Source organism: Chanos chanos, chromosome 4, assembly GCF_902362185.1.
Source record: "Chanos chanos chromosome 4, fChaCha1.1, whole genome shotgun sequence".
Lineage (NCBI taxonomy): Eukaryota > Metazoa > Chordata > Actinopteri > Gonorynchiformes > Chanidae > Chanos > Chanos chanos.
Window position 1 is genome coordinate 6,439,073 of NC_044498.1, and position 20,992 is coordinate 6,460,064.

Genomic DNA, 20,992 nt, shown 5'->3' on the forward strand with positions numbered 1-20,992 from the left:
ACTCAAGAGGCGATGCGTGGTTGTATCATTATGTAAGGCAGTCGGAAAGTGAGTTTGGCAGGAACTTATGTGTACTCTTGACCTCTTGCAAGTGAGTGTTTTGGCTATCGACACTTTCCATTGCTGGAGTCAGTAGATGGAAGAGCAAGACACATGCGTGTTGAGAGAGAGAGAGAGAAGTGTAAGGTTGTGGGATGGGGTTGAGTAAAAAGAAAAGAAAAAAAAAAAACAAAGTGCTCTAAGCCTGGATTTTTTTTTTTTCTTTTTGAAAAGAGCATTTCAAAGCTGTTTCCTTTACCGGAACAAATCTCCCAAAATGCACTTCATGTTTAATTCCTCACCCGTAGAAATGCAAGTTTTAAAATACACAGGACATTATAAGAGAAAACCGCAAAAAAAACATTTACAATTTGTTGTCAAAAATTTATTAAGATTTTTTTGTTGTTGTTGTTGTTGTTCAGTAATTCATTACAGTGAATCCACAGTTCAAGTACAAAAAAACTGTCAATACTTTTCTGGATTAATACCAATGCATTAAAAATTGTAAAAGAAATCATCTAAAGGAACTGATGTGAATACTGTACTATGCTCTGATGTTTTGAATTTTGATGATTCAGAGGAATGATTAAAATAACAGAATGTAATACACAGCATTGGATAGACAGCTAAACCTTTGTCTAAGGATCTAGTCAGCCCCAAGTAGGAATGTAACACAGTGTAAACTAAACATATTCAAGTATTAATTATGACTAAAAAATGAATTATTGCTCTGTTTAAAAAAGAGTACCAAGTCAAAAAGACAAAAAAAAATAAAAAAATACAAAACATTGAGGTAACAACAAATAAAACTCACATTAAATAAAATGTAGTGCGTAGAAAAAAAAAACTATAATATATATTTCATAAGAAAAAAAATCAAACAAACAAACACCAGAGACTTATGCACATTACAAAAATAGTTTCTTTTTTCAGGATGATTCCTTTAGTCCAATAAATACAATAAATATGTTAATTGTAATCGTATTTACAATGAATTAATTACTGAAATCAATCAATTAAATAAATAAATAAATATTTAAATAAATAAATAAATACACTTAACGTTCTTTCGTTTTACAATGTAGTACTACAACTTGGTAATAAACAAATGATACAGAGGCTGGTAAGAAGTCGTAGTAGGTTATCAGAGCTCTGAAGTCCTTTCTTTCAGAATGACTGTTGGGTTAACTTCTCGTGGACTTGAGTGAGCGGTACTGGAATTGATGGTGAAATGACCTGCTTCTGTTAAATCAGGTACGTGAAAGGACGCCACGGGACATGGTCCTTTGACATTAACACAGACCAGCTTCTGCAAGGAGGCAGTGTTTACGATGTCAAAACCAACTTTCCCGCCAAAAGTGCTGGGCTTCCAGTATTCGGGAGAGCAGATGGGATTTCCCATGAGCCCTTTCAGGGAGTACGGAGCACCCATCTCCACCATGGTCTCGCCGAAGATGGCGTTCGGTCTCGGCTTCTCCACCAGCAGACCGGTGTAAAGCTCCACAGCGTCCACATCTCCGTACAATTCCTCCAGTATTGCCGCCATCTCTTTCTCTCCTGCAACATAAAAGCGAAATTCTGTCAGTCAGGGCTTCCCTGTGCCTATTATGTCCGATTTTAAAGAGGGAGGTTCCTGCGGTAATTAAGCATGACCGTGACTTCATGGAAAAACCAGTTGGCTTTTTGTTGAGTTTCTGTTGAATATGATACTTCCTGACATGTCCATCTTCTTTTGTATTTGTCGCATCTATTGTCAACAGTTATGCATGTACACCCGTAAAGAAGCAAAAAAAATAAATAAAAAAAAAATGAGCAAAGAAAACTCATCTATGGCAGTTATTTCAAACCGGTTTGAAGGCATCTAAACCCACACATCATCAGATAATCCTCACTCATGGGGTTGATGTAACTCTAAATCCTTCCTAATTACAGAAAAGCCTATTTTTTTCGCCTCTGTTCACTATTTTTCTTTTGTCTGTGAGACTATCTATGCCTACAAGCTCTGTTGGCCTTAAGGCTACGTGTTTTCACAGGGTTTAGCATATTCCAGTGATAGAATCCTGCCTGTTCTGGTATGCAGTCCACAAGCAGCACATAAAGACTGAACCTAACATGTTCCTGTCTTTCCCTTGAAAATTGGGGATGAGCTTTTCCCAAGAAGTTTCTTCCTTAATATCACTGAAAGAATGCTCTACGGGCAGATTAAACTTGTTTTATTGGAGTACCTCACAGGCAAAGCAGCAAGCAGTTTCACCTCACCTGTAAGTTCCTCAAAGGAGGAGAATGGCTTCATGCTGAAACGTTTCCTATAGGCGTTGAGAGACTGGTAACGCATCAGTCTGCTGTTTTCAATGGATTTCATAGCCACCATCAACACAGCGGGTGCCACGTTACGACCGCCAGCAACCTATGGGAGAAGGCATAAAAATCAGACCTTTTGCTGCACCTTAAACACTTCAAAACAGTAAATAACACATTCTCCATGAGATGCCCAGGACTGTTCCTGGTCCGTATGTGCTTACCCTGCCTGCAGCCTGCTTGGTGAAGGACTCTACCAGACTGTTGATGCCATGGTTAGTCAGAATGGAAGTGTTGAAAACAAACTGTTTGTAGCTGTAGACTTCGTCCTGGATGTGGAAGTCATCAGGCATGAGGGGGTGCCAGTGATAAAGGGTGTTAAACTCAGAGGAAATCCGATTCTGGTACTGGAAACGCTGGTTGAAGAGAAGCTCGGGGTCGAATTTGAGCTTGAAGTTGTAGCCGCTCAGGTGTTGCACGTAGTCCTCAATGACGATTTTGATGGTCTCGCCTGCAGATAAACGAGGGTTAGAATTTCGGTTAAATACGGCATTGTTTTCATTTTTGTACCGATCTCTGCGCGTACCAGATGCAGTCAGCTACAAGTCATGTGGACGTGTAAGGGCCACAAAGTTATTTTTACACGAACAATCATGCAAGGTCAGTTTAGGTGGTGCAAACAAGGCTGAAGAAAAATTCTCCCACGCTACAGCATCAGTAAAATAGGAAGCAAGCATAACCTCAAGCATGAAGTGTTAGAGAAAGTGTCAGAGAGATATGTGAGGTCAAACCAGATGCTGTCACATTTGATAAAGGTGAAAAAGAAAGCGTGTTTATAAAATCCTACAAAGGCACTGTACACATGCTCTTAACCCACTGTGCTGCTTGAGTTATCCTAAGTCAATATGTTGCAATGCACGATCAGATGAGTGATCTTGTTAGCTGAGCCTGTCTTACCGATGAGAATGAGTCGCGTGGTTTGGAAGAGTCTTTCGTCGTCCCAGTCAGGATGCTCCTCTTTTAGGATGTCACACACTCGATTGTGTTCACGCAACCAGATGGTGGCATACATCATGAGTCCAGGGACGAGGCCGAAAGCTTCATGTCCCACGGCTAAACGATCGGATTCAGGCACATGGGGAGGGTAGTGCATGTTTACCTGCACTTGGCTGACTGTTGGGGGGTACACTTCCCCATCTATTACCTGGTCACAGCAAGAAGAACTGGTCAAAGACTATTCATGTCCATAACCACGTGTAGTGTATCAGTGTTGTTTGCAAAAGTTGTGATATTAATATAAAAATCAGTACCTGATATCTAAGCTTGCCGTCTTTGAAGAGCCTCAGCTTGTGTTGCCGTTCCAGGTCATCTCCGTAAATGTGGCTTAAATCCACCTTAAGACAACACATACAGCAAATTAGAGCCCCAAATACATAGAAAGATCTAGAAAATCTTTGACGATGCATCAGGTTAAAACCATCTAAAAAGAAAGCTCCGCCCACATTTGCTAGAAACGCGTGAAAAAAAACGCAATCCAGTTCTTACCCCGTGGTTCTTGGCGACGGTGAAGGCAGGGCCCCTTTTCATGTCAGATTTAAAGAACTGATGTGTAAAATGTTGGGCAAAAAAAGCAAACATGAGGCTAGAGCCCTGTGGATCAGGAATGAACTGTCTCCTCAACAGCAGCTTCTCTGCAAGCACCTTCACGTCAGGCAGCTCTTTTTTACCTGTAACAGGACAAAAAGGAATGCGTTTCAATACAGAGAGAAAAGCATTTGCTTTATAAAGTCAACCTGCCAACCCACAGAATGTATCTTTGAATTCATTTGGCAAACCGTTGTGGATCAATTTACACAAGCCGTTTGAGAACTCTCAACAAGAAAATACTGTTTCGTCCAAAATCAATCTGCACAGCTTTGCTTCACTTGCCGTAAATCACTTTTCTTTTACTTTCCTCATTCTTGCAGTACATTTCCCTAGTGTGTTATGTGTTGGTTTAAGCTTTTGTTTCTATATGGACATACTTTATACGTATTTTTCTTGGCTCGCCTGTGCGTATTCTGTATACCCAGCGAGTCGGGGCAGGCCTCAGGGCCAACACTATAGTTTCTCAACTTGTCGTGTGATGTCATAGATTCTTGGTAAACTTTGAAAAAATGTTAGAGAACAGGTTTACAGTGAAACGAGTGAGAGAGAATACCTACCCACAACTCCCATAGGCGTTGGGCAATCCTGAGGCACAGGCGGGAGGGTCCGGGTGTAGTAGGACAAATTGGAGTATGCTTCCCAGCTCTTGTAACCATAATCTGAATTGTATGTCGGAGGACTATCAATCAGATGAGACCGGGCTGTTTCATAAAGAAAGGGAAAACAGCGTTATTAGACATTTGGTAAAAAGTGCCAAACTAGGCTTAGAGACACACTTTCTCTCTCTCTCTCTCTCTCTATATATATATATATGTATACTCTCTGTCTCTCTCTCTCTCTCTCTATATATATATGTATATATGTATATATATGTCTTGTTCTGTTTTTTTTTTCTTGAGAACAGTTTGTAGAAAATTCCACATTCATTCAAACACTTTTCAGATCAGTTTTATAAATTTAAATGATTAATTAAGACTTACATGTTAAAACATAACGCATTATGGCGTCCCGCAAGAGTGGGATGTTGTTCACTATGTTCCACAGGCCCTTGAAGTGGGTGAGAATATAGTGTACAGTGTTTGGGGTCGGCTTCAAAGAAACTTTCACCCATGTGAAGAATTCAGCTGCAAAACAAAACACGGCGAATGAGCGATACACTATTTTAAAAAAAACAACAAGAGAACATTTCGAGTCTAAGATATTTCAATGTTTCATTTTCCCCCACTTACGTGTTGTGCAGTTCTCTCCATAATATCCCGTTCGCGTACAGTCGCACTCGTAAGATGCCCCTTTTGGAGTGCAGATTCCCCGGTTTTGACACGGATCAGAGCAGCAGGGATTGGCTACAACGCAGATTTAAACGTTATTTAGATCTTCATGTTCATGAACTAGGGCATAGCATTTGAGTTTTCAACTCAAATTTAACAACATGAATTTTGAATTTTAGTCTATAAAGATATATAGGCCTAGCATATTTGCCGATTTTTATTTCGTAGTCAACAAAACTGTCTTATTATCTAATATGAGCAACCTGACAGTTCTCCGTATAGTACAGCAAAAAGGACTCATCAATAGTAAAGAAACTTCTGGCGATCATCAACTCACCTGCCTCAATGGACCAAACCAAAAGAAGCGAAAATAAAGTTAGCAACGCGATTCTGTTCATTCCAGTGCCTTGTTTTCAATAAGCTTCTGTGCTAGCAGTTCCTTATTTCAAGGGAGCTCCTTCGGGTTTGATGCTTCTTGCACACCTCAGCTCTGAGAGTGAATGAAGTCTACGGTGCGAGAGGTGTTCTTTTATGGAGAGCGAGTGACGTAACATGTCTACATAGTTTTTTTGTATTACTCGCGCTCCGTCTCCTGAAGTGCGGAAACGAGATGACTCACTCATAGGCATAAGCCTCTGAGAGATTTTTCTAATATTGGTTATCAATTATTTACGGAGAAGTTATGCTACAGAAGCCTATCAATATCGGAGGGAACAATGAATGAAATCTCTGATTTACCACCGACTTACCGATGTAAATAAAACTCTCTCCCATACATGTAAAAGGAGACTTGAACAAAATTTACGCTCTTTTTCCCCCTCTATGTTATCAGCGAACAAAATTTTTTAAGTTCGAGTAAAATTTGAAACGAGTTTGGTCTTATTTGTTTTTACTATCGCACAATGCCATTGTTGTCCAAACCAATTTTGAATTTCGAATTGGGCTTGAAAGATTTCATTTACTTTAAAATGAAAATCACGAATTTAAGAAATAACCTTTAAGTTTTTTTAATTCCTTTTGTTTTTTTGTGTGTGACTGTTTTCGCGTGTTTCTGTACTTAGTTTATATGTCATTTATGTTCTGTCATAACGATTTCACATTAAGACTGGGGCAGTGTCTAAAAAGTAGAGTACTCACAGAACTCAAGAGAATTCGGTCTTCGATTGCCCTCTAGTGGCAAGTAGTGTGCAATTAACATTACACATTGATAGATCGGACAAACTCTACACGTTTCGATAAGTACACACAGCTGTTTTACACCACTGTTCACTGACTGCAGGTTTGTTTCTAGAGTGTCATACTGTATAATCATAACATTTTTTAAATGGATTTTATCAGTTATTTTGTAGGTATCAAAAACTGACATTCAAACGCATGCCATTTAAACTAAGGAATCACTCGTGGAATTTTTAGAGAGCGCCCATAAATTATTTATTTTTTATTCGTCACATGTGTATGGAAATGCCACATTAAGCTGATTTCATAAGTGGACCCTCCGATGCAAGCAAAATAAGGGGTGTGTTTTGAGCAGGAAGCCTGATCCCAGCCTAGCACCTCCTCCCCCCAGCTCTAACGCTGGTCTGTTCGGGTGCGTTACTTGCTCGGATGGAATGCGATATACCCCTGGATTTATGACTTGAGCGATCTTACTGAGGAAGGTAAGTGTTGGCGAACCTTTCACTGTTGCACGTTGATTTCACCACTTTTGTTTTCTATGCACTGGAAACGAGTATAGAGTTATAAAAAGTGCATATAGCATCACAATCGATGTTAATTTATAACAGTTCTTGATTTATGCATGCGTAATGCGAAACTCAATTTTTTGAGAACGGCTGTGTATGTAACTAACAAAGGAAAGTAAGTGTATGTGTGTGTATGTGTGTGTGAGTGAGTGTTACAGAGAGAGAGAGAGAGAGAGAGAGAGAGAGAGAGAGAGTGTTCGCTCGTTGGGAAAAAGCGCTTCACAAATATGGCATATAAAACAGAGATAAAAACATAGATGTTAAAGACGACCAAAACGGTTTCGAAACCCGGCTTCTCGTTACTTTATTTTAGAGATTCAGTTTTCAGTAACAAACTTCCAACGATAGACGGGGCGGTTGGGCTCAGGGTGTCTGGTTGATAAAACGTGCTGACCTCTCTTGACCCCTCAGTAATACGGTAACGTGCAGGTACCGTCTACTTAGAAAGTTCCTATGCGCGCACTGCAACATACACTATGTCCACAGACCCTGAGCAGAATTTGGGACCGGAAAATTTATTTTGTGCTCAGTGGGTCATACAGCCCTTTTCACCAGTCAACAGCTTTGTCAGAGTTTCACAGACTTCAAGGAATGCCGCTATATTTTGTTAATTGTGGTCGGAACCATATTCCCCATCAACGGCGAGCATAGTTATTTAAGCGATTGTGTACTAATATTAAATTTTTTTATTCCTTTTAATGAATTCATTTTACTCAACACCGCGTCATACTGACAGGATTATGCCCATTTCAGTATAACCTCTGACCAGGTCAACCAGATTTTAATGGCCGGCCCAGCCTAGTCCAGTTGAAAATCCTGGTCTCTGTACTACGTGACTATCAGCACCGCACACACCGAGGCGAACGTGCTGGTGTCAGGGACAGAAATTACACGCTTTGATGGCCACAGGAGGAAAATTAGTGCGCTTAGAATTCCATTTTAGACAAACACCAGTGACAGTAAGATCCAATTTAAATTGACTTAATGAGGCTCGTGCGCCGATTGCCCAACGGCGCATTCTCACTCTTATGCTATTTTTTGTCCAGTCGTACAGTGCCGGGTTCAAATTGGTAAATGGGCCACTAACTCATTAACTAACCATCGAAATAAATAAAAATACAAACCATAATACAATACCAGCAGAGTTCATGTTTAACACGTGCGAGTCCAGCAGTTTTTGTTTTTTTCACACATACGACTGTCTGTCTCTTTCATACACTCTATACCTATATTTCCCTTTTTGGTACATCTGTTGTCAGTGCATAGGATTTTAAAAATGTCATTGCTCACTGACATTTTTATTAGTTTCATGTAAATTGCGCTTCACCTTTTTGACTTTGAAGAGCATGAATCAAAATTGCAGGAACAAATTTATTGCCGTTTATTTTTTTTGTGTGTTAGGAGGTTTTATACCGACATATAACAAGTTCTTTTTTTTTTTTTTTTACTCTTACTCAAATTCCTGTAAAAGGCTGGTTGTGACAGGGCCTCTCCATGACATTACTGAGTCACTGTGTCTATGTGTGTGTGTGTGTGTGTGTGTGTGTGAGCGTGTGTGCATGCACGTGTGTGTGTGTGTGTGTGCGTGTGTGTCGTGTGTGTGTGTGTGCGTGCGTGTGTGTGTTTTTGTGAGCTGTATATATTTTCACTTCGTAGGAGAGTTTATCTTGTTTCTCTAGTTCCAAACTTCCTCTTTCCCCCTACACACAGACACAGACACACACACACACACACACACACACACTTAGATACTGTTCAGTATATAACCAGGGAAGTCAACTGTCCATATACTCTGGTCTGCAGTGCATCAGACTATTTGTACCAGCACATTTTCTTTGACCTTCAAGAGTACACACAATAATGATGCAATTCTCTTTCTCAAAGAAGAGTCCAGAAATGCAGACATTTGTACTCACAACAACGCACGTCTGTTTGCTTCTTAATGGTTTGTTGCCTAACCAAGAAAAAGTAGAAGTGAGGCCTTCGCACCCTTAAAAATTTGCTGTAACGCCTTTTCTTTCCTCTCTGAACTCAACAAAGTCACTTGAACTTGTATCACCAAATTTGACACGTCTGATAAATGTGTCTATGGTTTTTTTTCAACCTCTGTTGATCTTGATATGATCCTATTAATGTTCCTCCATAAATATAAATAGAATTTTGCTCATTTGACTCCACTGACATAAATCTAATTTGTTTATTTACTCTTCAAGGATAATGTACATTGTGGTGTCTCTGGTTTTCTTAAAATGTAATCATATTTATGTTTGAGCAAAAACTTTTCCTGTAGACTTGGGTTGATAACTTCCATGTTTTCCAGTGTCAATAAATGTCCCCTGGCTCTACCTGAAGACTGATCCAGGTTTGAAGAAGCATCTGGAGATATTCAAACAGCGTGGGACTGAATAGCCAAGAAAACACCATGTCTGCTATAGACCCCTATCAATACATCATTGTAAGCTGCGCCGACTCTATTGACTGTCTGAGTCATATGACTTTAAAAGTAGTATCAGACTTTAAAATCTTAATTTAGCCTGTCTCAACAGTCAAGCTATGAATGTTTTTTTGTTTTTTTTTTTAAGCCGTGTTTGAGGTCGCAGTAGTGTGACACCAAGCATCCTTTATTTGCATGTCACTTCTAGAATCTGAAAATATAAAAGGTTCTCAGAAACACTTTAGGCGTTTAAACAGAGTCAGCCAAAGGCCCTTGAAATACTTCTCTGCAGTATATTAAGTTATTTTAAGACCATAAGGAAAGTAACTTTATAGATTTTTTTTGGGTGTAATCTTAACTGGTGGATCACAGTATACTTAAGTTTTGGACACAACTTTCAAAGTTGATTTTACTCAAAATCTGTTAAGTAAGCTGTCTTCTAACATTCAGGTGCTACAGTGTTAGTTACATAAAGCCTTACGCGTATCTCCGATCAAGTTTCATTTTTAGATTGGGTCATGCCTGCCATCTTCTGACGCATTGTCGTCATAAGAATCCCATTCTGGTTAAACTGTCTTTGATAAGAATGAATACATCAGTTCATTACTAAAACAGAGCAGTCTTTTCCCTGGAAATATCAATAAGAATACGCATAATTCCCGTAAACATAATTTTATGCCTGTTCCAGCTATGACCTACATCGCTCCATAGTCTTAATTGGACTTCCTCAGAAGCAGCGGTTTAGTACTTTAAGATGTTGTTTTTAGCTGATAACAGCACTGCTGTACTCTCTGGGGTGTTAGAGAACATGATCTGAGATGAGTCAGAGAGGAGTCTTGGTATTGCCTGCTCATAATTTATTGCTATGCCTACTGGCTGGTTCATAGTTACAACAACTCCGTTTTACAACTTGCATCAAATCGCTGTGTATGTTTTTTTTTTTTTGTCACTTCTTCATCTTTTGATGTGTGTGGTGTGTGTGTGTGTGTATGTGTGTGTGTGTGTGTGTGTGTGTGTGTGTGTGTGTTTGTGTGTTGTGGTTTGCCAGGTGGAGCAGCAGTACTCACACAAGTACAAGGTGAAGGTAGTGCGGGCTGAGAATGTTACGAAAGGCGCTCTGGGAGACTTGTGTGAGTTAAAGAACACCCCTGTAAAAATCTGGTATAACCACACTTCACTTAAACCGCAAAGACATATCCAACGTAAAAAACCATGACCTGGTCCATCTGGATTTTACACTGAAATTACACTCGTTTACAAAATATCTCCAAACCTCAAAACAAATATGTTATCATGTGACTCTTGAAAGATTCGGACCAGAAACGCTACCGTAGCTTTACACCCTCATTGTGTTTATCGGCAGTTTATGAAAAAAAGAAAAAGAAAAAGAACGAGAAAAAGAGTTTGAATTCTCGAACAACACGATTCCTTAAGCCATGTGTGACTGCAGGTCAGATTGGGAAGACAGGAGGCGGGCTGATTAAACATTGCGGACATGATCTTCTTACAGCTCATAGTTTCCCTTTTTACCTCATAAGAGACTCGTGTTCGGATCAGCATGTATTGGCCCGTTAGTCCCGGAGATTGTGTGGCCCTGCTTGTTGCAATTTTGAAATTTCCAAAAATGGAAACAGTTTTGCTATTTTGTGTCTTTAGTCTTCTTTTCCTTATGATTATGTCTTATGCAACTCTTATGTTCCTTATTGTGGTCGTGTGTTGGCAAATGTTTTGTAGCCCACCAAGTGCTTGAAATAATTTCTTACGCTATCTTAAGGCTGTTTTTCGTTTAGGCATGAGTGTTGTATAGAATAATCATTGTAGCTTCATATTTACTTAGTATACTGAGTGTAAGTGTTTTGTGTGTGTGTGTGTGTGTGTGTGTACATTTGTAGTGGACACTCCAGACCCCTATGTGGAGCTGTTTATTCCCACTGCCCCTGAGAGCAGGAAGAGGACACGAAACATAGATAATGATATTAACCCGGAATGGAATGAGACATTTGAGTTCATACTCGACCCCAATCAGGAAAACATCCTAGAAGTAAGGATATGTGCTCTTATTCGCACCGTTTCATTGGAATATTTATGCAAACGTGCTAAATTCTTCTCTTCTGGTCATGTAATAAGCATGTAATTAACCTATTTCTGTGTTATTACAAAGTTCTTAGAGCATTACGCAGTGATTCTTGATTGTAAACTGAAGTTACTGTTACTGCCTGCGACACTCAACATGCACTTGTATAGTGTAAGTGGATCAGTGCCTCTGATTTGATTGGTTGATTGATTTGATTGGTTGATTTTCTCCTTGATGTAGTTGACCCTCATGGATGCCAACTACGTGATGGATGAAACGCTTGGCACAGCGTCGTACAGCATCTCTAAACTCAAAGTGGGGCAGACAGAAACGATTCCGTTTCTCATTGGAAAAGTAAGAACATACAGTACATATAAATCAATAAAATAAAACTAAAATAAATACACCGTGTATGGGTCTGTCAGGACATGGTCTCCTTACAAGACAACACAAACTGACTTCTGTGACATGATCGGTTTGTCTATCTGATGTGCCGGGGGTTTTTTTTTGGAAAAGGTGGATTAGGATCTGCTTTTTTTTTAAAGGCCCTTTATGAGAGCTTAGATATTGATATTCTGTAAAAAAATGTTAGTTTAGATAATGATCACTTTTGAGCTAGAGTTAAAATTGTAATGCTACAAATGTTATTGTTGCAAAAAGGGAAGCTAGGCCTATGCTCTTTCTTTCTTTCTTTCTTTCTTTCTTTCTTTCATTCTTTCTTTCTTTCTTTCTTTCTTTCACTCTCATTCTGTCTATGTGCGGCTTGCAGATGTTTTATTTGCTGTTGACAAATTAATGAGAGATTACCAACATAATAATTGTCTTGTTGATGTTTTGACAGGCAACCAAGGTGTATTTAGAGATGTCCCTGGAGGTCTGGTATGTATGAACATCAATCCCTGTTCCTCTAATGAAAAGAATTAACGCTCTAAAAACAGAAAGAAATGTCACTCATTCGCGTGCCATTGGCTGTCACCGAGGGCCATCAGAGTGACAGTAGAAACCTGTGATTGGAAAACAGGCAAGGTGCCATTTGGGAATGCCATGATAACAGTCACCAGTGACATTAAATAGAGGAATTCCCCCTAAGGCTTCCCCGTTCCTTTTCTTCATGTTTCAACCTGCACTGTAACACCTTAAAAGCTTAAAGCCTTTATTGTCTTACCCGATGGCTCTCGTCTTTCCCTAATGACCTCTATTTTAGCGTCATCTGAGTTAGACCAAGAATGTGTCTTTTTTTTTTTTTTTTTTTTTTTTTTCGCAAATGGAAGTTTTGCAAATGGAAACTTAAAAAGGTTAGAGGTGACCAATCAGTACGCTTCAGGGTGTTGCAAAGTCGTTCTCAAACCAGACAGATGACACCCTTGGAGCCAAGCTCAGGTGTGTCGAAAAAGCCATTTATACAATGTATCAGAAGCAACCAATGATTTTCTCTCAGGTTACCACCCCTGTAAGACACAGGATGCTTTTCAAATCCTATGTGTGTGCCAAGTTACCTCTTGATGTAAAACTAACCCTGTGGATGAATGCCTTTAATCTGCTGTGACCTTTTTGTGGTTGTTTTTTTTGTGTCGTACCCATGTGAGAAGAATTGGGTGTGATGTTTTGACAGCGAGGAATTCCTGACAGGGAGTCGTCCTGACAGATACCAATTGAATCTCAATATGCTGAGACTTATTAATAATAAGTATGCTGACAAGGTTTTGACAGATAATTTGTATGTGACTGAGCAGACGTAGAATAAGATTAATATTTATATATATATATATATAAAATATAATATATATATATATATATATTATAATATATATAAAATTGTTCTTGTTCTTATTTTTTGTACACTGTGATAACATTTAGGTGGAGTCACCAGGAATATTTTTCAGTCTCGTGAGGCTTTACGCAATTTGTGGGAAGAAAAGTTCTTTCAAACAGAGTTATATGTCATGCAGAATTTCACGCTGCAGTCTCCAGTAATTAGCGTTTATCACAGTGTGTGAAGCATTCATAAATCTTCATGCATTCGTAAGCATGTAGTCAGGAACTAACAGAGATGGCAGAAGTAAAAGTAGAGGTACTCTTGCTAAAAAAAAAAAATGACTCTAAGTAGAGTTAAAATATCCCTCCTTAAAAATATGTAAGCGAGAATAGAATAGTCACTCACTTAGACTTTACTAAAACGGTTGTCATTTTTTTTTTTTTTAGCAAGAGTACTTTTACTTTTAGTTTTGCCACCAATGGGAACCAATGAATCATTTACCATCAAAAGAGTGCGTCCATTCATGTTAACTCATTTATTTTGTTTGCTGTGCATGTATTTAAGTAACTTTAAGCCTCTTAATGAAACCTGGAATCGAAAAAAAAATAATTTGAAGAGGGGCTATAGCAAAATTATAAACAAAATTATAAACAAAGGGATGCTCATCTTCTCTCTCTCTTTGTTTCTCTCTCTTTTCTCTCTGTCTGTCTCTCTCTCTCTCTCTCTCCCCCCCGCAGTGCGGCCATGGACCTACGCTTTAGCCTGGCTCTGTGTGACAAGGAGAAACTGTACAGGCAGAGCCGTCGCGAGAGGGTGATGCTGGGTATTAAAAAGCTGCTAGACATGGAGAAACCTCGTTTCCTCCCATCCTCACCACAGGAGGTACCACACAGTGCCCGCTGCACAGCAAAGCACGTTATGGTGTAGATTTCACATGGGTCTGTCGGTAATGAAAGCCTGTGGATGGGCCAGGAGCATTTTAAATGGGTTACTGATACGTTTAATCTATTTTAACATGTGTACATGAATTCCCAGATTTTGGGGAAGGAGGGGTACCAATCCAGTTCAGGACAATGCTGTAACTACTACTAGTACTACCACCAGTAATAATAACAGGCTGGCAGGGAACATAGCACAGCATGAGCTGACTTTAGCCATAATACAGCATAGGCTATTGCAGATCCTCATTGTCAGAGAACAGCATAATCGCATGGCAACACAGAATAGCAGTTGCAGCAGGTTATTAAAATGTAGTCTTGTATCAAACAGTGGAATACAGGGCAGTAAAAGGTAATGTAGAATAGACCATTGGCCTACAAAAAACGTTGTAGTACAGTACAACATAGGACAACACAGTACCAGGACACTTTAGACAGCCTAACCCGTGAGGTGGGGCTAGAAGGTGGACAGCATTTCAAAACACCACCGTAATGCAGTTCAGCGTAGCCAGACGCACTGTAGAGCGGGAGTTTACTGTAAAGCGTGAGAAAGAATGGGATAGAGTGATCCAGGCCAGTGATTCACATTGTAACTCCACAGAAACATAGAGCAGTCCAAACAAAGAGATAAAACACATTACGTAAGCTAATCGTGCGGAAGAGCAGTCTGTGAAAAAGCTGCACATTATGGAGTAGTACAGCAAAACATTCAGCAAAGCTCAGACACTAGACATTACACAACTGGTTGTTATTCTTGGCGCTGTGCGTTTCACTGATGCTTAACTCCAGCGGATATGGTCAGATTTCACTTCTTGGCTATCAGGATGCCGTTATACCACACATCTGCAGTACTGGCATGCTAAGAGCAGCGCTGACGTTTTTTTAAAGTAGCCACACACATCTGGGTATTGAATTATTTCTGAACAGTGTTAGTATTGTGTGTATGAGGTATAAGCGAAGAACTCACTTTTCCTCCGCTGGTCGTGTTGTTCCTCCTCTCCGTCTGCTAAGGTGAGCAGTTACTTTGGCACGGTGCCCTCTGCTTGGCCTACTTTGTGCTGACATGATATGAAAGGCCTTAGCTATGAGCTCACATTGGAACAAGACCCATAGATAATCCTGACACTGTAGTGGAACTGTTAGCATTCTTTTGTGAGCTAGGAAACCATCCATTTCTAGAAAGTTCCATCGCCTCCATTGCAGAGGACCCGTGTTGTTTGGTTGGAGGAAGCAGACGTTGTTTGTGAGAACTTGATAGAAATATGATAAAATCTGGGGTTGATAGAGAAGGAGACCTCACCCTGTGCAACTGCATGTCAGAGGAACAGATGGAGAGGTTGAGACATAGATGCTCAGGAAGTGATGCAATTGGCAGTGGGAAACAGAGAGGTTAAAGAGAAGTGGCCTCATTTCTCAGTGAAAATGGAGCAGGATCCAAGGTCTCTAGTGACAGTGATAGAGGAAGTGGGGGTGGAATGGTGCAGATTATTACGGAGTTCTAATACGAAGCAGCCACCAGAGAGCAGATCCAAGCGCAAAAAAGATTTCGGAAAGGGACGTAAGAATACTCCCTTCGTCTCGCCCCGTGGATCGCATGCAACGAACACGACGAGTCACCCATTGTCTCTCGCGTCTCTTTCCTCTCGTCGTTTTTTTTTTTCTTCACGTTCTGTCCTTCTCTTCGGTGAAGTTAAGCCTCGGTTCTGCGACGCTTCTCTGATCCTGCGTCTGTGGGTTTGGCTTGCAGGTGCCTGTGATTGCTGTGGTGGGATCTGGAGGAGGATTCAGGGCCATGGTGGGCTTTTCGGGGGTGATGAAGGCGCTGTATGAGTCTGGAGTTCTGGACTGTACCACCTACATCGCTGGTCTCTCTGGATCCACCTGGTGAGTGAACCTGTCGTGGACGACCCACCGCGGCTCCGTCCGTCCATCCATCTGTCCGTCGCTCAGTCCGTTGTCCGTTCCACCCCCTTCTGTCAGATTGCATACTTTCATAATTTACTATCCATCGGGCCACATAGCATTGCAATTTTCTATCCATCCATCCATCCATCCATCCATCCATTCATCCATCCATTCCTTCACTAAAATAAGTGGTTTTGTCATGTGCTCCCTCTATCAGGTATATGTCTACACTTTACTCTCATCCAGAGTTTCCGAATAAGGGCCCAGAGCAGATCAATAAGGAGCTGATGAAGAGCGTGAGCAGCAACCCACTCCGACTGCTCCTTCCCCAGCACATTACTAACTACATCCAGGCACTGTGGAGCAAGAAGGCCGCGGGCCAGCCTGTCACCTTCACTGATGTCTTCGGCATGCTGATAGGAGAGACCCTCATACCTGCTGTGAGTTCATTCTCGGTTACTCTATTAGTCTCTTTTCTTGTTCTTTCTGTCTGTTCCTTTATTCTCAAGAAACTGTTATTTTCACATGCACAGACAGACAGACAGACAGACACACACACACACACACACACACACACACATACACACATATACATACTGATTCTCTTCATATGTGTCAGCATTTTGCAGTAGGCTCATGTATACCGGCCTTGGTTTCTGCAGAAGAAGAGGTGTTGCCACCAGAAAACCACTAGTATCTCTATAGCTGTCTCCTGAGGCTTTTCTTATAAAGGCTCGGCAGCAATCCAAAAATGCTGGTGCTGAATAATTGCTCATGGACGTTGCTATGAAGTCAAACAATCAAACAATCAGCCTCTCTCAACCCCCAACCCCCCCGCCCCCCCCCCCGCCCCCGTCCGCCCCCTCCCCCTCCCCCTTTCTGTCTTCAGAGGATGGACTCCAAGCTGAGCGACATGCAGGAAAAGATCAATGAAGCCCAGTGTCCAATGCCCCTGTTCACCTGCCTGCATGTTAAACCTGACGTTTCAGAGCTCATGTTTGCTGGTAAGAGTGTGTGTGTGTCTGTGTGTGTGTGTGTGTGTGTGTGTGTGTGTGTGTGTATGTGTTTGTGTGTGCATGGAAACAGAGGTGAAACGCGTGTGCATGTATGTTAGCATTAAGGGCATGAGCGTGTCTGGGGACGCGAGCGTCAAGGGTAAAGTTGTGAACTTTTGTGTGTGTGTGTGTGTGTATGTGTTTGTGTGTGCATGGAAACAGAGGTGAAACGCGTGTGCATGTATGTTAGCATTAAGGGCATGAGCGTGTCTGGGGACGCGAGCGTCAAGGGTAAAGTTGTGAACTTTTGTGTGTGTGTGTGTGTGTGTGCGTGTGTGTGTGTGTGTGTGTGTGTGTGATTGACTAATTCAAATCACCAATCATTCATTAAACAAACAGTATCTTTCTTTATTTGCAAAACATATTTGAGTTTGCTTTTGGAGAATTATTCCCACCACAGTTCTACTGGACCGTCGTTGAAATCGAACTGCATCCCATTTTCAAATTGATGAACTGACAATAAAAAAAAAGTAAAACTGGAGATTAATTTGTTTAGGACTAAAATTAGAACTAAAATAGAGGGTAAAAGATGGAGCTGAAAATTAGGATAGTTATTATTGTTAAACCATAGAATGCGTCATGGATGCCTAGATCCATGTCCAAATGGGATCAAATTTTTCCTGCTTTTGTGTTGTTATCTCTCATTTAATGCTGATTTTGACTCAGATAACTCTTCAGCCAGTCAGAGGCCACAGTGGTGGGCTTACCTGAAAACAACAGGAATTCTACCCTTAGGGGACTGAATCTGGGCCATTGCTGGTCTAGTTCTTTAGGTCTGTATAGGCAGAGTGTGACAGGTCTAGTCTAGTTGAGTTGTAAAGGAACTTTATGCTGTGAATCACCGCTGCACCTAGTGTGTGTGAACTTTCTACCTCCGTTTCATTCTTTCTTTCTTTTTTTTTCTTTCTTTTTTTGTAACTTAGGAATTCTGTTTGTTTTTTTTCAAGTCAGGTATTGGGTAACGATGTTTTTGTAATGGAATATATGTCAGAGATATTTATTGCAGTACGTTGAAGTGTAAACAGTCTGTCAGAAGGGCTGCTTCATCTGATGGCTATGTAGGCGTGACAGATAAGATTGAACAAACGGCTCTAGATTTAGCGATTTGCCACTTTATTTGGGTTTCCTCTGTTCTTTTTTTTTTGTTTTACGATCTCTTATGATCTCTTCCATTGTGGTACTCAGGTGTTCTTAACCTTGTTTCTTTGAGCTACATGTTAGCTAGGTACCTCCTCAGGGTTGTCTGGTGACTTTCCATACCAAATTATGTCGAGAGATTTTAAAGGGGTTTTTTTTTTTGCTTCCACAGGAAAAGTTGCTTTATCCACAAAGCAATGCTTGGAACAAAGCTTAGTTCGCGTGACATTCAATAGCCCATTCAGTTCAGTCAGCTATCCTTGGTTTTTATTATAGCCTACAAAGTCATGTAAAAGTGTTTTATTTTGGGTTGTTTTAATTCAATTGTATTTTACATTTAGAATGTATTCTAAAAGTTCACTTTCACTTTTTTTTTTTTTTTATAAAAAAAAAAAGATGGAAATCAGTCACTATAACACAGATGGAAATGTTCATTCTTCATGTACATTGTACATTGACATATACGCTTATGGCAACTTTTGTTACCCAGTGCTTTAATTATTAGACCCTCTATCAGAGTGGAGGTGGTATGTGACCTCACACTGCGTAGACTGTCGGTGCATGGCGGTTCTCTGAGTTGTGAGTACAACAGGGTAAGATCCCCATCATTCCACCCATGGGAACTCCCACGGTTTCAGCCAACGGTAAAGGAATTTCACCGAGTGGAAAAAAAAAAAAAAAAAATAGCTCATCAAAGTACAGTCATGTTTCTGTTTGTGAGTATCGTACCTTGACATGATCTATGTCATCACGACCCAAAAATAGTCATCCCCCGTACGCTACTTAAGTAATATGAGCTTCATACCTACTCGGCAACAATGGGCCGAAACTGTTTGAGAGTGATTCCACAGTTCTCAGGATCTCCATCAGTCATTCTCTGTACAATAGACTTTCTCTGAATGTCACTGAATTATGTATCGCAACACCTGATCGTCGCCAAAGTGAAGCTGGATCTAAACCCGAATGCCATTGTAATGACAGTGTTAGTGACCTTCGTCGCCGGCTCTCTCTGGTATTTAAGCGACAGACGGACGCTCCTGTAACGTTTGTGATGATGAACGAAAATATCATGAAGGTTTCGCCAGCGCCGCAGCAATCACAGAAATGATGTACACCTTGTTTGTCTTACTGTGAAATTTCAGCCCTTTACCACACATCGTAATACTCATGTCATAATATGCTCTGTAACATTTTTTTTCGGTTTGATATCATAACTTTCAGCAGAAACGTTTCGTGTAGGGTAAATTAACGTGTAATGCAAAATGACAGGACTGCTTCTGATAGTTTGGGGGTTTCTGTTTTGTTTCTAGTGTTCTACTGGGTTTATCGGGTGCGTGTTTTCCCGTCGGTTTTCATTTCAGTTTTGTTATGAAAGCATTTTGACAAGTATTGTACTTTCAGTGTGAGTGTAATTTGTATTTTTTTGTTGTTGTTGTTGTTTCAGATGTGTTTAGTGTTGTACAGATTTGTTTTGACGATGTTTCTTTTGTCTGCTTTATTTTGATTGACAGATTGGGTAGAATTCAGCCCATACGAGATTGGAATGGCTAAATACGGCACATTCATGACCCCTGACCTTTTCGGTAGCAAATTCTTCATGGGAACTGTAGTTAAAAAGTATGAAGAAAACCCCTTGCACTTCCTCATGGGTAAGAAAATATGTCACTCATTTTTCTGCTCCACGTACGCTTACCCCCACATGCTCACGTACCAGCTTAGTTAAGGAGGAAGCGGTCAGTTCTTCAGAAGCATATTCACAAGTTTCTATTGTTAAGAGTGTCGATCTTAAAAAAAAAACAAAACAGTAATGAATATTTGCATACTCATAGAGTGAAAGATTCTAGGGCAGGGTGGAACTGAAACCATAAATGAGGTGTGTGTGTGAGAGAGAGAGAGATAGTGTGAGCATGTGTGTGTGTGTGTGTGTGTGTGTGAGTGAGTGTGAGTGTGAGTGTGAGTGTGAGTGTGAGTGTGAGTGTGAGTGTGTGAGTGAGTGAGTGAGTGAGTGTGTGTGTGTGAGTGAGTGAGTGAGTGTGTGTGACTGTGTTGTTTATGAAGCAATGGGGGATAACTGATGACTGTACGCATGATAAATCTTCACTGTCAGTGTCTCCTAGAACCGGTATTCACAGGTGTGTGTGTGTATGTGTGTGTGTGTGTGTGTGTGTGTATGGTGTACGTGTGTGTTAGAGCATGTGGGTGTCTATGTTTATAGTAAACAGAATCCAACGCTTTTGTAACTCACAGGAATGATGTTTGTAGTGTCATGTATGACTGTGTAGCACACGTTCCATGACGACCGGCCTTGTTTACAGTGAGAGCCCCCTCCCCGGGTCCCCCCCCCCTTTTCTCATGTGTTCACACTCAACAGCATGTCCGTCTGACCCCATTCCAACCATCATTCCCATCCACCTCCTCAGGATGGAATCCCCTAACACTCTCTCGATTCATCAAAGCTGTTACACCAAGCACTCTCTCTGTTAGGGTAAAGGAACAGATGCAGCAGCAAACATCCCATCATATTTACTCTCTCTCTGTGTGTGTGTCTGTGTGTGTGTGTGTGTGCATTTGTGTGTACGTGTGTGTACGTGTGTGTGTGTGTGTGTGTGTGTGTGTGTGTGTGTGTGTGCGCGTGCGTGTGTGTGTGTGTGTGTCTTCCCCAGGGGTCTGGGGCAGTGCTTTCTCTATTCTCTTTAACC

The 20,992-nt window shown here is 40.7% G+C and overlaps 2 protein-coding genes across 3 annotated transcripts in view; one reads left to right on the forward strand and one right to left on the reverse strand.

Annotated features, from left to right (window-relative positions):
- Positions 1-1,183: 1,183 nt before the first annotated feature.
- ptgs2b (prostaglandin-endoperoxide synthase 2b) lies at positions 1,184-5,650 on the reverse strand. Its single transcript, XM_030770866.1, has 10 exons — positions 5,590-5,650; positions 5,214-5,327; positions 4,965-5,108; positions 4,542-4,685; positions 3,883-4,064; positions 3,648-3,731; positions 3,295-3,541; positions 2,562-2,848; positions 2,299-2,446; positions 1,184-1,596 (listed from the first exon to the last, which is right to left on the reverse strand). The coding sequence occupies exons 1-10, from the start codon at positions 5,648-5,650 to the stop codon at positions 1,184-1,186; spliced, it is 1,824 nt and encodes a 607-aa protein (XP_030626726.1).
- A 3,756-nt stretch (positions 5,651-9,406) lies between these two features.
- pla2g4ab (phospholipase A2, group IVAb (cytosolic, calcium-dependent)) overlaps positions 9,407-20,992 on the forward strand; it is an 18,055-nt gene continuing 6,469 nt past the window's right edge. The window contains exons 1-11 of one of the 2 annotated variants that reach the window (XM_030770357.1): positions 9,407-9,449; positions 10,477-10,558; positions 11,321-11,469; positions 11,743-11,856; positions 12,344-12,381; positions 13,996-14,140; positions 15,944-16,080; positions 16,319-16,541; positions 16,991-17,105; positions 19,805-19,942; positions 20,957-20,992. The exon at positions 20,957-20,992 is cut by the window's right edge and continues 54 nt beyond it. In XM_030770357.1, coding sequence (XP_030626217.1) covers positions 9,417-9,449; positions 10,477-10,558; positions 11,321-11,469; positions 11,743-11,856; positions 12,344-12,381; positions 13,996-14,140; positions 15,944-16,080; positions 16,319-16,541; positions 16,991-17,105; positions 19,805-19,942; positions 20,957-20,992 — 1,210 coding nt within the window. In that variant the 5' untranslated portion in view covers positions 9,407-9,416. The remainder of the gene's footprint in view (positions 9,450-10,476; positions 10,559-11,320; positions 11,470-11,742; positions 11,857-12,343; positions 12,382-13,995; positions 14,141-15,943; positions 16,081-16,318; positions 16,542-16,990; positions 17,106-19,804; positions 19,943-20,956) is intronic. The other variant, XM_030770358.1, reaches the window with a different exon arrangement.

Bases quoted from the DNA above. Each gene is read 5' to 3' on its own strand.
- ptgs2b (XM_030770866.1), bottom strand. From the start codon at position 5,650: ATGAACAGAATCGCGTTGCTAACTTTATTTTCGCTTCTTTTGGTTTGG. The intron at 4,065-4,541 runs GTAGGTATTCTC...GTCCTGTTACAG, and splicing joins AACGCCTATGGGAGTTGTGG to GTAAAAAAGAGCTGCCTGAC. The intron at 2,447-2,561 runs GTAAGCACATAC...CTTCTCCCATAG, and splicing joins CCAAGCAGGCTGCAGGCAGG to GTTGCTGGCGGTCGTAACGT.